Source organism: Macrotis lagotis, chromosome 2 (genome assembly GCF_037893015.1).
Source record: "Macrotis lagotis isolate mMagLag1 chromosome 2, bilby.v1.9.chrom.fasta, whole genome shotgun sequence".
NCBI lineage: Eukaryota > Metazoa > Chordata > Mammalia > Peramelemorphia > Peramelidae > Macrotis > Macrotis lagotis.
The window spans coordinates 334,849,221-334,864,198 of NC_133659.1; the positions used below are offsets into that span (position 1 = coordinate 334,849,221).

General features: G+C 45.6%; 1 protein-coding gene across 7 annotated transcripts in view; it reads left to right on the top strand.

Moving 5' to 3' along the window:
- The window catches only part of LOC141515490 (uncharacterized), a 48,637-nt gene extending 33,893 nt beyond the window's left edge, over positions 1–14,744 (top strand). For 4 of the 7 annotated variants that reach the window (XM_074227106.1, XM_074227107.1, XM_074227110.1 and 1 more), the window contains 3 exons: positions 501–659; positions 7,255–7,368; positions 10,744–11,911. In XM_074227106.1, coding sequence (XP_074083207.1) covers positions 501–659; positions 7,255–7,368; positions 10,744–11,047 — 577 coding nt within the window. In that variant the 3' untranslated portion in view covers positions 11,048–11,911. Of the gene's footprint in view, positions 1–500; positions 660–7,254; positions 7,369–10,743 lie in introns of all 7 variants that reach the window. The other 3 variants (XM_074227111.1, XM_074227112.1, XM_074227108.1) reach the window with 2 other exon arrangements.
- Positions 14,745–14,978: the final 234 nt, after the last annotated feature.

The window sequence follows — 14,978 nt, forward strand, 5'->3', positions numbered from 1 at the left end:
TCCATACAACATCCCGGACAAACAAGACACTAGCTGGTCCCTGATCTCAAGTGGTCATCTGCTGCCTCTGCTACAGAGTCATCCTTTTCTTTCCTGAGTGAAATATTTCTTTATCTCCCAGCTCAGAGGCTTGTCTCCTCCTTAAAACTTTCCCAGATTCCTTCAGTTGAAAACAATCCCTTCTTTGGACTTAGACCTTCAGTCCTCGAACCTTTTGTCTGGACTTCTTCTGCCCCATCAACTTTTTTCTGCCATCTTTCTTTTCATAGATCTTGTATTTCCACTATCACACCTCCCCAGTAGATTGTAAGTTCTGTGAGGGCAGGGGTGAACATTTTCATCTTTGCATCACTAGTATAGAGATCAAGGATTTGAATCCTGTAGACCCTCAAATGCTTGTGCTGATGGGTTGAATTGAATGAAGACTCCAAGCTTTGACAGCTCATGGTGATCCTAAGCAGTGTGTGGAGGGAATACATGTATGTGCTTTTCTCTCCTAGAGAAGAAATGACTCAGGCAAGAGTTCTGTCCCAACGTTGGATTCCTCCTAGCTATGGCCAGGGAGTGATGGCGGCCATAGCACCTGAGGCAGATGCTCATTATGGACCACTGACTTCAAGGCTTCCTGGCATCACTGAACAAACGGAGTTCAATAGCAGGTACCCACCCCCTGCACAGTCTCCCTCTTATACCTAACCGCTGCATTTTCCTTCTTTTCAATTAAGTTTTTTCTTTCACTGTCACCATCTTAGTAAGGCACACTACTGCTAACATAATTTCGATGGTGTGAGTCCCCCTGCCTCCTGCCTCACTTGACAGCTTTTTCTGTGCTTTGTTGGCTTAAAAAAAATGGTCCTACTATTACACTGTTGGTAGAGCTGTGAAGTCATCCAACCTTTCTGGAGAGACATTTGGAACTATGCCCAAAGGGCAACAAAAATGAGCATCCCCCTTGACCCAGCAATACCACTACTGGGTCTATACCCTGAAGAGATGAGGAAAAAGGGTAAAACATCACTTGTACAAAAATGTTCACAGCAGCCCTGTTTGTAGTGGCAAAGAATTGGAAATCAAGTAAATGTCCTTCAAACTGTGGTCTATGTATGTCATGGAACACTATTGTTCTATTAGAAACCAGGAGGGATGGGAATTCAGGGAAGCCTGGAGGGATTTGCATGAACTATGCTGAGTGAGATGAGCAGAACCAGAAAAATATTATACACCCTAACAGCAACATGGGGGTGAGGATCAACCTTGATGGACTTGCTCATTCCATCAGGGCAAAAATCAGGGACAATTTGGAAGTCTGCAGTGGAAAGAATCCCATCTGTATCCAGAGAAAGGGCTGTGGAGTTTGAACAAAGACCAAGGACTATTCCTTTTAATTTAGAAAAAAAAACCAGATATCTTATTGTCTGATCTTGTTACCTCTTAGACGTCTCTTCTCTTTAAGGATATGATTTCTCTCTCACCACACTCAATTTGGATCAATGTACAACATGGAAACAAAGTAAAGACTGACAGAGTGCTTTCCATAGGGAGGTTGGGGGGAGGGAAGTAAGATGGGGGGGGGGAATTGTAAAAGTCAAATGATATCTTTAATAAAAAAAAATGGTCCGCCAGCAGCCTGAGAAGACCATTTTCACATTTATTTAGGCCTGTCCTAGGATGATGGGCAAATAGCCCATCTCTAGCCCATCCTCAAAATCTTCCCAACCATAGTTTGGACTCTACTAGACAGTCTTGGAGAAGCCAGAATCACCTATATCAATCAATCAGTCAACAAGTATTAATCATCCTCTCTCCTCTGGACAGTGACCAAAGATAAAAATAAAATTCAGCACATCTCTGCCCTCCAGGAGCTTACGTTCTATATCAGTATCTCTCAATCATACATATAACAAATGCCAGCTAGATAGAATCTCAAATGAAATCATGGATTATAGGTTTTTCATTTTGATACAAAATGCATGGATAAACTTTAAGAAACCAAAGCCAATAGTAGCTCTCTTACATTCTGCAAGGATCTTTGTTCTATTCACATATTTTGAAAGGTTCCCTACATCTTGTTAGTAACTTTTAGGTGGAAACGTGATCTGGGAAGGCAATGATAGGGCCCTGATCTTCCCATCACAGAATCAAAAAGTCATTTAATCAGAGAATCTAGAGAACTAGAAAGGAGATGGCCTTCCTAGGTTATCTAGGCCACATTCTACTTGAGTGCAAATACCCTCTACCCTGTCTTTGACAAGATCATCCACCTTCTGCTTGAGGATCACCAGTGAGGAGAACTCTGTTATTTCTTGGGGCAGCCCATTTCACTTTTGAGCAGCCTCATTCAGTGATAGGGAGTGTCTCCTATTGAGGGTCAAACATCTTCCTTTATTCATTTCTCCCTGACTGCTCTTAATTCTTTCCTCTGGAGCCAGAAAAAACACATTTACTCCCTTGGGCTGGTGACAACACTTCAGATACATGAAGACAACTACTATAGTCTCCCTAGCCTTCTATCCATCCATCCACCCTTCTATTCACCCACCCATCCACTCATCCATCCATCCATCCATCCATCCATCCATTCATTCATCCATTCATCCATCCCCAGTTCTTTAGACTAAAACTCCTGTGATAAGATCTTGAATTTGTCCACCATCTTGTATGAAATTCTCTGGATATTCTCCAGATTATCAGCATCCTTCCCAAAATATGGTGCCCAGAAGAGAAAGGTCTGACAATGGCAGAGGACAACAAGACTCTTTACTCCCCAGTAATTCTGAATGCTACCCTTTCCCAGGAGTAGCTTAAGTGGCACAGAGGAGAGAGTGAATCGATTCCAGAGGCCTAGAGTCAGGAAGATCTATCAATCTAACCTCAGAGACTTACTAGTTGTGTGACCCTGGCAAGCCATTTCATCCTGTTTGTCTCAGTTTCCTCATCTGTAAAAATGAACTGGAGAAAGAAATAGCAGAACACTCCAGAATCTCTGCTAAGGAACCTCCAAATGGAATCCCAAAGCAACAACAAAACAACACCCTCATAATTAATAGAATGTAAGTTCAATGAGAGAAGGGATTGTTTCAATCTTTGTACTTGTGTCACAAAGTAGGTACCTAATAAATATTTGAATGCTACCCAAGGCTTCAGAAGCTTTCTTGGCTACCAAGTCACACTACCATCTCCTATTGATCTTGTAGACACTCTGCTTCCTACCCATACTTTTGTCTGTCTCCTATTTGTGATGTTGGAAAAGACTTTACATTTATCCCTTCACAAAAATTTTAAATGTCACTCTGTTGAGTCCTTTTCCAAACTCCCTTATTCTTTCTCCAGGTAAACCTCGAAGGGGTAGGAGATGAGACAAGATCTCCAAGATCTCTGTTTATTGAACCAAATACTATGCTTAAATATCTTCCCCAGTCCCTGGTCCACTCTCACTCCCATGGCACTTAGTAAAACAATGCTCTGGTGCTCAAGGACACCAGGTGATGAAGGTTTTACAGTACTCCCACACACAACAGTCCCTAACATCACTCAATATCCTCACCTATCAAGATCTCTTTGGATTCTGTTATCCAACATATGAACTCTCTCTCTCCTAACTTTATAACCTTTGCATATTTGATAAGAAAGCCAATAATTGCCTTGCTGCAAGTCTTTGATAAAAATGTCTTCATTGTTTTCAAAAGCACAAGGTCGGAGCAGGTCTGCTCACTAGAAAGGTTCTAAGCTAACCCTGAGCCAATAGTGACTCTGCCTGGATCTGGCCATTTATCCAGTCTCCCTAAATGGGCTCTTATCTAGCCCATGTCTCTCCATCTGGTTCATAAAAATAGCATGAGAGATTCTGTGGGATGCTTTACCAAAGTCAAGGTAAGCAATACATATCATGAGTCCTAGAGGAAGCACTGCTGGCCCTTGGAAATAGTCACTAAACATCCCAATGGTTACATATCTCAGAGGTTTGCTAGAATTCAAAGACAAATGCACAGGCCTGGAATTTGTAGACCCCATTTTCTTCTTTTTTTATTTCGTTTTTAAGATTCTGAACTTAGAACACCAAATAAAATGAACACTTCCATATGTAATAAAACAACAGCAACACAAAGGATTATATATGATATAGCAGAACTCTGTTATGTATAATTTGCTTTACCTTTAGATCTAGAGCATGTGCAAAATATGTTCAATAAACTGAACAAGTGACCTTTAGAACTGTCTTAGTTATCCAGGATTCTTCTGATCTTCCTCCCATGCATTTTAAAAATGTTTAAATGAACTCCCTTCCTTTCCCTCCCCTTCCTTTCCTTCCCCTCCCCTCCCCTTCCTTCCTTTCCCTCCCCTTCCTTCCTTTCCTTCCCCTCCTTCCTTTCCTGCTTCTTCCCCTTTCCTTTCATTCTGAGGTTTAGCAGATCTTCACACTTTTCTTACAGAGTGAAGTTTTACTTTTTACCTTATGGCACTTGTGGGGAATCCTCTGATACTTAGCCTTGCTTCCATCTTTGGTAATGTCTTTTAAAAAGCTGCTCAGTGAGACCCCTATGCAAACCCGACAGTCTCTCTAGATGACCCCCTCACCTTCTCTCCATTAGAACCATGTTATGTTCAGGGTTTTTCATTTTGGAGAGCACCCCCTCTTTCCTGACTTGGCTTACCCTGGAGAGCTCTGGTTCAGGGTTATCTTGCCTATCCCTTTTCTGAACTATTTGAGTCTTAACACCTAAAATCTCCTTTTCTCCTTTATGAAATCAGGGTGTTGGATCAGATGATCTTCAAGGGTCCTGGGGCTCGATGGTCTCTAGTTCTAAATTCCATGAAAGGGACTTGAACCTGAATCTAGTGGGCAGAAACACAAGGTTTATTTTTTTAAAGTAATTTTATTCAATTACCAGAAATTTCCTTTCCTCCTTCCCTCTCTGAAAACAAAAATAAAATTCATAATAAATAAGCAGAGTCAAACAAAATAAATTCCCTCCCTATTTATATCCAAAAACCTATGTTCATGGGGCAGCTAGGTGGCATAGTGGATAAAGCACCGGCCCTGGAGTCAGGAGTACCTGGGTTCAAATCTGGTCTCAGACACTTAATAATTACCTAGCTGTGTGGCCTTGGGCAAGCCACTTAACCCCGTCTGCCTTGCAAAAACCTTAAAAACAAAACAAAACAAAACAAAAAACCTGTGTTCAGGTAGTGTGGCCCACTTCATCACTGTCTTCTGAAATCATCCATTACTGGTCAGGCCACTGATAGAGTGCTGTTTGTCCATTGTTTGCCCTTATAATGGCAACATATGGTTTAGGGGTCATTGGGTCTATCCCTCTCATTTTGCAAATGAGGAAGTAAAGCTCAGGTGACTTCTCCCTAGAGATTCAATCTGGGTGTGGAGACTCCAGGAGATGACTGATAGCCTGGGGAAATTCCAGATTCCCCTGAAAGAGGAGGCCTGAGTGGTTGTGGCCATTAGGAGCCTTCACCTAGATTATCTGACCTTACCTTCCCAGTGACTGCATGGGAAAGGAGGGGGAAATTGTTCTTATTTGCTAGCCTAGGAAGCTTTTTCAGAGAAGTCACCACACTGGCTCTGGAGGAAGAGGTTGGAGGGAGAATGAATGGGGAAGCTCTGGACCTCCACCTCTCAGCCCTCCTGGTCCCCTTCCCATTGACCCATCAGGGTAGGGGTGTGGGATATTGGCAGGAAGTAGGTCAGGAAGTAGGCTCTGGAAGGTCTGGGTCTTGGGGCTGGACTGGACAGACTGTACAAAGGGCTGATGGTGATACAAGTTTGGGTAGGGGGTGACTTTCTTGCATATTATAAATAAAGTCTGGGAATTCCAAGTTTACTCATTTGAATGGAATGCGAGACAGTCCAGAAAACCATGAAGATTTTTATCCAAAGCAGGGGGGAGAAGAGGAGCAGGTCCAACCACTTAGGTCATTGTGGGCATGAAGCTGGTGAGGAAAAAGCCAATTTAAAAAAAAGGCAGTGGTGGTGAGGCTTCACTTTGTCCTCAGTCAACTCTCAGTGACCACGCCTGATTTTGCTCTTTAGTCTCCTGACCCAGTGTAGATCTGTCCATCTTATTCTTTTGTATGTCTTGGGTTCAGTGGACAGAAGGCTGAATTTGAAGTTAGGTATGGATTCCTAGGATCAGAGAACTTTGAGATCATTATGTCCAACTGCCCTATTTTACAGATGAGATAACTGAGGCACAGAGAGAGAGAGAGAGAGAGAGGGAGGGGCTTGCCCATGGTCACACAGATCAGAGAGATTCAAACCTGAATCTCCTGCCTCCAAATCAGGTGGAAGGAGGAAGGCCTTTTCACTGTGCTGTGTGATCTTGGGTGAATCACAACCTCTGAGCATCAGAGGGGTTCTTAATCTTTTTTGTGTCAAGGCCCCATGGCAGTCTGGGGAAAACTGTGGACTTCCCTTTCTCTGGATAATTTGCTTGAATGTACAAAACAAAATGCAGAGGATTACAAAGGAAAATGATTTTAGAGGAAGTTACTCAAATACTTAACCCCCCCCAAACCAACTAAGTTCATGGTCCCAGAGTAGGTGAAGATATTAGTCTTTTTTTTATAAAGATTTTATTTATTTTGAGTTTTACAATTTTCCCCCTATTCTTGCTTCCCTCCCCCCACCCCCCATGGAAGGCATTCTGTTAGTGTTTACATTGGTTCCACGTTATACAGTTATACATTGATCTCAGTTGAATGTGATGACAGAGAAATCATATCCGTAAGGAAGAAAAATAAAGTATGAGATAGTAAAGTTACATAATAAGATAATAGTTTTTTTTCCTAATTTGAAGGTAATAATCTTTGGTCTTTGTTCAAAACCCATAATTCTTTCTCTGGATACAGATGGTATTCTCCATCGCAGACAGCCCCAAATTATCTCTGGTTGTTGCACTGATGGGATGAGCGAGTCCATCGAGGTTGGTCATCACTGCCTTGTTGCTGTTAGGGTGGACAGTGTTCTTCAGGTTCTGGTCATCTTGCTCAGCAGAGGATATTAGTCTTGAAATCCTATTGAATACAAATTACTTCTAATCCTGGGCTAAGTGGCACTCAGAAAGACTACTGGGTCATTTCCCCCAATGTTTTTGCCAAAGCAAAAGTCTAGGACATTTGGAAGGACTGCCCAGCCCAAGCCCACCATTCTAGGTGCTACTGATTGACCACTACCTCTAATTCTGTGCCCACACTAAATCTGATTTCAATTCTAAGTCTGGTTTTCCATTCTCCTGACAGTGCAGCTATTCAGGTTGGTCATCAGCTGGCTGTCATTGGGGATGAATTTAACAGGATGTACTACGGGAAGAACCAGGACACAGCATCCCGAGTGGCCCTGGCACCTGTGTGGAGGTAACCCAGAGTGTCTGTCTGTGCTCCCAGGGTGATGCATACCCTCCTTCCAATCATGTCTCCACCCTCTCCCCTCCTGAAATATTTGTAAAGCGCTTAAACCAGTATCAAGCATGTAGGAAGCGCTTCCACAAATGCTTGTTCCTTCCCCTTCCTTCTCTTCTCAGTTGACTGAGAGGGCTCTTGTTCATAAATGGGTGTTGGCAAGGAGAAGAAAGATGGACTCATTTGTTCTCAAGAATAACAGCAGGCACTATTTTAAAGTACAAATAATGTTGATGGGGCTTCACAGATGCCTGTGAGGAGGGAGTATTGTCCTTATTTACAGATGAGGAAACTGAGGTTCTGTCACATAGAGAAGGGCCTCGCCAGGGGTTCCATTGCTAGCAAAAAGAAAGCAGGTGTCTTCTTACTCCAGTCTGGCTATCTTGCCACTCCACCATGAAGCCTGGTTTTGGTGACTGCCCAGGTAGAGACAGAATGTCTTCAGGGGGCCAACTTCCCGTCTGCTACCTCACTGGGAAGTTCTGAGATCCAGAGATAAAGCATTTCAGTGTAGAAAGGAGTCTGAGAGGTCATCTAGTGCAACATGGTCCTGAATTTGAAAACTCTGTACAACATCACCATCAAGGAGTCATCCATAATCTGCTTGAATACCTCTGGTGATGGGATATCATTACTTATCCAGGAAATTCATTCCACTGTTGGACAGCTCTGAAAATCAGGCACATCTTCCTTTGCATGCAGACAAATCTGGAACTATCCCCCTGTCCCTCCTAGTCTCCTGGTTCTACTCTTGAAGGCCAAAGAGCTTTCAGGTCCCTTCCTCCTTGGGATTCCCTTGTTTCCACCGTGTCCTTAGTTCTTTCAGCCAGTTGACGTGCAGTATGCTCTCCAGCCCCTCCCAGCCTGGTCCCTCTCTACCGGACATCCTCAGCAGGACCCAAGTCCCTCCTCCTCTCTTGACCCTTGCTAGTTTCTGGTTCTTAGAATGAGCCAAGAAAAAGGACAAGAAGCTCATCAAGGTCCGACCACAAAGTGTCAGTTGCTGTAGGTGTCAGTGAAAGGGGTAGCATCTGGTCTGGGCCTTCCAAAGAGTACCCACTGAGGTGGGGGGTGCTTATCAATCAGATCGGGGGGTTTCCAGACTGAAATAAAGTCCACTCTGGATGACAAAACTGTAGACAGGGTTGCGAGAGGGGGAGGAGAAAGCCTCTCTTTACTTCAGAGACCTGTGATAAGTCATGAGGAGGCTGCCCATCTAGTCAGAACCCAGCACAGATGACAGAATACCTTTTATATGTCCAGTGTAGCTAGGGAAAATCCCTTGGGTTCAAGGAAGGCTTCCTGGAGCAAGGGCCATTCCATGTAGTGAGGGACAAAGACCAAATAGGAAAGGGGGTCAGGGCAGATTGGAGTTGGGGGTGCTCCTGCTGTCAGATGTGAAGACCAGCTAGAAGGCTTTTCCCTTGTAGAGGCTCATTTCCAAATTAGGGGGACACATGCTTTCATTTGTTTTTCTGGGCATGGAGATGGGTTGTACACTTTTCTGTGGTCAAGGCTTCTTGGGGAGATAGGAGAGGTACCGTTCAGCTCCAAGGGACCTTGGCTGGTCCTGCAGAGCTCACAATCTCAGGTTTGGTAGAATTCCTGAAACACTGTAGTCAGAGGCATGAAAAAAAGGCAGGTGTTTAGCCTGGGGCTTCAGGGAGCACCTCATTGCTGTCTCACTGAAATCCACAGTCTTTATTACCCAGGCCTGGACTTGACTGAGTTGGTGCCACAAGGATGAAACCCTGCAAAACTAATGGGAGGTGGGAGAATACAGGAAGGAAGATTTGGGCTCAGTGTAAGGATGAATGTACTAGGGAAGAATGTCCCATTGTGTAATGGGTGGCTCACATATGGTAGTGAGCTCCCCGTCACTGAAAGTGTGTGAGTGGAGGCTGTGATGGCTTCTCCTGGAGGCAGAGGTTCTCTCCAATCCAATTTGCTATGATTCTAACTGAATTTTACAATTTTAGATCAGATGGAGATTTCATGTGGCCCCCACACTGAATAGGTCCTTGAGAGCCAAGACCCCATTTTTCATCCTTTCTTGTTGGCTGAGTACCTCCTGGGACATGTCACAGACAGAGCAGTGTCATAGGAGAAATGAGCTCTGTAGGACCTTGGACTGGTGACTCCATCTGTACAATGGGATAATAGGAGATAAAAGTGCTTTATAAATGAAAAGAGCCCAAGAAGCAGGGGTGGAGCAGGGCACACTGTCAGTTCTAGGCAAATAATGGCCAGGGAAGACCCAACTGGGGAGGGTCCAGGCCTGCCTTTAACCCACGAATGATCAGTCTAATGCTGCCCAAGTTCATGAATTCTGTAACCTCAGTCTTGTCTACTCATGGCCTTCCAGCAAGTGTCAGAGACAGGATTGGAATACGGATCTTTCTGCCTCCATGTTCAGCACTCCATTTACCACATCACATTTCCTCCCTAAAAGGATATTAGGGCAACACAACGCCCCCCAAGTGTAAGTGCAAGTTTAGCTTTAATATCTTGGGGACACTGTATTGTTTTTTTTTTTTAAGGTTTTTGCAAGGCAAATGGGGTTAAGTGGCTTGCCCAAGGCCACACAGCTAAGTAATTATTAAGTGTCTGAGACCAGATTTAAACCCAGGTACTCCTGACTCCAGGGCCGGTGCTTTATCCACTACGCCACCTAGCCACCCTGACACTGTATTCTTAAAATATATTGGTTTTGAATGGGCACCCTCAGTTTTCTCATCTGGGCAATGGGTATAATACAATTGGGCAATGGAGACAGAAGACGTTGGTTCCAACTCCAGCTGCCCCTGTTCCTCCCTGTGTTACCTTGGGAGAGTCATTTCTTCTCTAGGTCTCAGCTTCTTCCTCTGGCAATTTCATGGCATTTTTTATACTTTTGCAAAGTGTTTTGCATCTTATCTCACCTGATCCTTACAACAATACCAAGGCAGGTGCTACTATTAAAATGATTAATAATTACTATTAATAAAATTATTCCCATTTCACAGATAAAGAAACTGAGGTTGAGAGAAACACAGAGTGTCTGTAGCAGGATATGAACCCAGGTCTTCTTGGCTCCAAGGCCAGTGCTCTATATGACAGTCCTCCTAGGTTATCTTTTCAGCTCTGAGGCGATGCTCCTCATTCAAATGCATCATCCCGATTCCATTTCTGCCATATTGCCCTGTGTTCAATTGTCAACATCTCCATGAGGAAGCCCCCTGCCCCCTTTCCCTATTCCGCAGCCGCCCAAGAGGCCGCCTGCTTCTCCCCTGATGGGGCGGCACCTGATTGGCCTCACAACAGAGTCTCTCTGTCCTGCTTCTGTTACAGACCAACTTTCAGTTTCGTCCAGACAGGTGTCCTGAGTATTTTTAGAAGTGTTGTGAAGTGTTTGACTGAGCTCTGGGACAGCAGCTGGATGCGTAGGCTTGTGACCTGTGGACACTGGGTGAGTCTGGCTGCCTCATGTGGGTGGGGGTGCTGGTGGGGAGGGCACCTAAGAGGTCCTCTAGACGTGCCTGGGGAAAACGGGGAGCTTGAATGCCAGCACTCCTCTCACACAGCTGTGTGGTCTTGGACAAGTCACTTCCCCTTTGGGGGTCTTGGTTTCCCCATCTGTAAATGGGGAAAGTGAGCCTCACGGTCTGCATCACAGGGTCACAAAGCCCAAGGGGCCCTTTTCCCTAGAGAAGGCTGAAGAGTCATTGCTGGGTTTGTGTCCTCCTGTAGGAAAGGTGGGCCTTCTATCTGGGGGTCCATTGTGGGATTTCCTGCTGAAAGGAACTTTCCCACTCAAGTTCAATTTCATCACAAGATGGGTGGAGAAACCGAGGGATGAGAAACCAGTGAGTTGCATGATGAGATGTGGCGAGTCTGGGGCCTCTCTTCATGGAGCTTGGTCCAAGACCTTTCACTTCCTATTTCAAACAGCTAAGGCCTGCTCTGATTTTTGGTTTAATTTGCAGATTTAGAGGCAGTTAGATGGTGCTGGGCCTGGAACCAGGAAGACCCAAGTTCAAATCCAAGCTCAGGAACTGACTAGCTAGTTGTGTGACCCTGAACAAATCACTTCACTTCTTACCTCTTCCTCAACTGTAAAATGGGAATGTTAACCATCTTAGGATGGTTATGAGGATCAAATATTTGTAAAACATCTTCCAGATGAAGAGACCAAGTGCTGAGGATATAAAGAAAAAGCAAAAACATAATCCTGCCCTCCCAGGACTCATATTTTCAATGGGTTTCCATCCCTGGAGGTGTCTAGGCAGAGGCTGGGCACAGCCGAGAGGGAATTACTGGTGAGGTATAAATTGGTTGGACCAAGATGGTCTTGCCTTCTGACTTGGCAACAAGGGCAGCTGCAGGGCTGCCACTCATGTCGTGTTCCCCTTGTCTGTGTTGCAGGTCCCTGTGCTGCCAGCCAGCACCATGTACCAGGTGATTCCAGTGGCCCTGCTTCTGATCCTCTTTGGACTGGTAGTCAATTATGGCTTGCCAAACTGATGCAGGGAATGCAAAGAAGGTGGCCACTGCTGGCCTCTGGCCCACCCTCTAACCTGCCACCCTGGAGGTGGAAGTCTGCCTGGTTAGCTTAGTGTTTTGGTTTTTTAAATTTTTTAATTATGGTTCCTGATGAAACCCTTTATTCTATGTAAACTTTGAGATAGTGCTGGCACACTGCTAAGGTTTCATATGAATTTGTTGTTCATATTTTTACAAGAGATGTGATTTAAATAATGTTCGGTAGTTGCTGGATAACTTCCTGGTTGGTTGGTTTGGAAATGTTTAGTCCAGGGAATCACCAGCTCTGGCTTGGCTTTTCTTAAGAACCATCCCATTAAAAGGTGCTTCCATTCCCAGGAGCGGGCATCTCAGGTATTGGGTTTGTTGGCACTGGTGGCTCAGAGAAGGAATGCTGGTCATCCTTTAGCACTGGGGGGCCCACTGCCATTTTTTTTTAAATCTTCTGGTAAAGATTTTTTTGAGAATAAATAAATAAATGAGCAAATACTAACGTGGCTTCTGGTTCTCTGAGATATTTCTGCACTGTGGATCAGCTGAGACACACATAGATACACTGACAGATATAGACACAGGAAAGTGGACCACAGCTGGAGGGCAGCAAGGCCTAGAGAGGGGAAAGGATTTGGGAGCCTAGAGTTGAGAGATAGAAGGGGCCTTGGAGTCCTTCAAGCCCTTCATTTTAGAGGAAAAGAAGGCCCAGCAAATACATACATTAATAGCTGTGCTAGGGATTTTCTCACCCCAAGAAGTCTCAGGTGTACCCCAGCAATGGGGAATCAGAAGGGATCTTTGACACCAATCTAGTGCGTATTACTCATTTTATAGATGAGGAAACTGAGATGGAGGGAGAACAGACCCAAGGTTGCAGGAGGCAGTGGTAGAACCAGGATGAAAACCTGGGTGATGATGGATCTCAGTCCCTGAAATAAAGGGTTTTCAGAAATCTGAGGTTCTTAACCTGGGCTCCATGAACTTGAAACAAAAACATTTTGATGAGTATCTTGCACCATAATTGGTTTCCTTTGTAATCTCATGCGTTGTTTTGTATATTTAGCTCAGAGAAAAGGCCCATGACCCCAGAATAGTGAAGCATGGGCTGGGGGAACAACTTTGAACCCAGTCTTCCTGACACTTTCCCCTGGACAGCCCAGCCCACGACCACCCTGCCAGGGCCCAGCTACTTCTCCATCTACTGAATGGATCAGGTGAAAGTCCTCCTCCTGGCCTCTTCCCCAGCACCAAGCAGAGCCAACTTTAGTGCCCCTGTGAGGAACAAACCTCATAACCCAGATTCTTGGGGAGGCTGAGGCTGGGGAGACTTGAAGAGTGAAAGCCAGTTCAGAAATGTCCTGTCCACACAGCAGTGATGGTGAATATCCTGTCTTGCAAAAGTCTTGTGGCCTGTCAAATTTGATCCCTACAAGCTTGGGAGGGAAGCAATGCTTGGGCCCATTTACAGATAAGGAAAGTGGGGCTTGCTGAAATAGCTTCACTGAAGGGGCCTTCGAGGTTGTGCAACCAGCCCGGGGCAGAATCCAGGCCTCAGGTTTAGGGTCAGACTTTTGTTCTGCTTCAGGGCCTGAGTCACCTGTAAAACAGGGAGGACAACAGCACCTGCGAGGATTTATAGAACTTGGGAGCTCATTATTATTACTGCTGAAACCTAACCCCCCACTCCTTCCTTGCCTGTATCCAAGATGACTCCTGGAAGTGAGGCGTCCCCTCCCTGGACCTCAGTCTCCTCATCTAAAAAATGGGGACCCTGGATTCAAGTTTTCTGTAACAGTGTGTCTTCTTACTGTGCCTCCCAGGTTCCCTTGTAGGTCTGACACTCACTAGCTCAGCCTCCCACCAGTACCAGAACCCCTTCCGCACAAGACTCAGGGTACAGTTTGGTCCCTTAAGCCAGCACATCTCTATTACTCTGAGGAGTGATGGAAATGTAGAACACCCCTTTATTGGGGGGGAAGGAGAGGGAAGCCCAGTGGCCCCCTGGAGCATCACTCCCTGATCCACCTGGACTGAGACAATGCACAGGTGCCAGGCCAAAGGCTGAGGACCAGGGATGAAGAGAGAGGCACAGGGAGCTCTGGGGGAGAAGGCTCAGTGTCTGGAGAAAATAAAAACAAACACCCACAAAGCAGGTAAAAATGTGACAAAGCTGGGCCAGTGGCAGGAGGGGTTTTCAGGGCCAGGCAGAGGAGTCTGTGGTCTCTCCTAGAGGACAAAGGGAGCAGTAGAGGGTGACAGGAGGCAGCCCTAGAGCAGAGGCCTGTAGACAACAGAATTGATATGGAAATGTCATGGGCTCAGGTCAGGCTGGAGTGTGGAGGGGGGCCTATGCCTCAGGGACAGAGATGGGAGGCAGGGAGCCCCTGCACCAAATGGGGACATCCATTCATTTAAGGGAAGGACAGTTTTGCTTGAAACTCCTGAGTGGCATCATCTGCTAAGGAGAACTGAGGGTACTTAAGGAGGAGCCCTACATGTGAGGAGTTTGGAATCCTGGGCCACTCTGCCCCTGACCCTGGGCAAGGAGTTTGCTCTCTGGGTCCACAAATCAAAGGGAGTAAATTAGATAGTTCCTTTGGCTCATCAGCGCTCTGCCATTCCTTGTTCCAAGACCCTCCCAGCTCTGCCATCCCCATACCATGCAGATGGTACAAACCAAGGAGCATTCTGTTTGGGGCAGGACTTTCTCTGAGCTGTTGGAGTGACTGCTCCACTCATCTTCCATCTCTTCCTGTGACAAATGAGCCTGGCTCCAGACCTCTGAGGGCCAGCCTGGCTGGGGCAACAACAGCAGCTCATCACATGCTCATCCTCCTGAGCCCTGGGCTGTCCCCACTGAGCCTCGAGCTCCTGAAAAGAGTTTTTCTCAGGTTCAAGAGGAGGTAAAGGTCTGGGGATACTCATGTCCTCAAAGGGCCATGATTCTGACAAACAGAAAGGGCAAATGCCTCCTTAGGAAATTAATTTCCTAACTCCCCCCCCAAAAGGCCTCTGGAAACCAGTCAATCTCAATTCATACCTGAGTATAA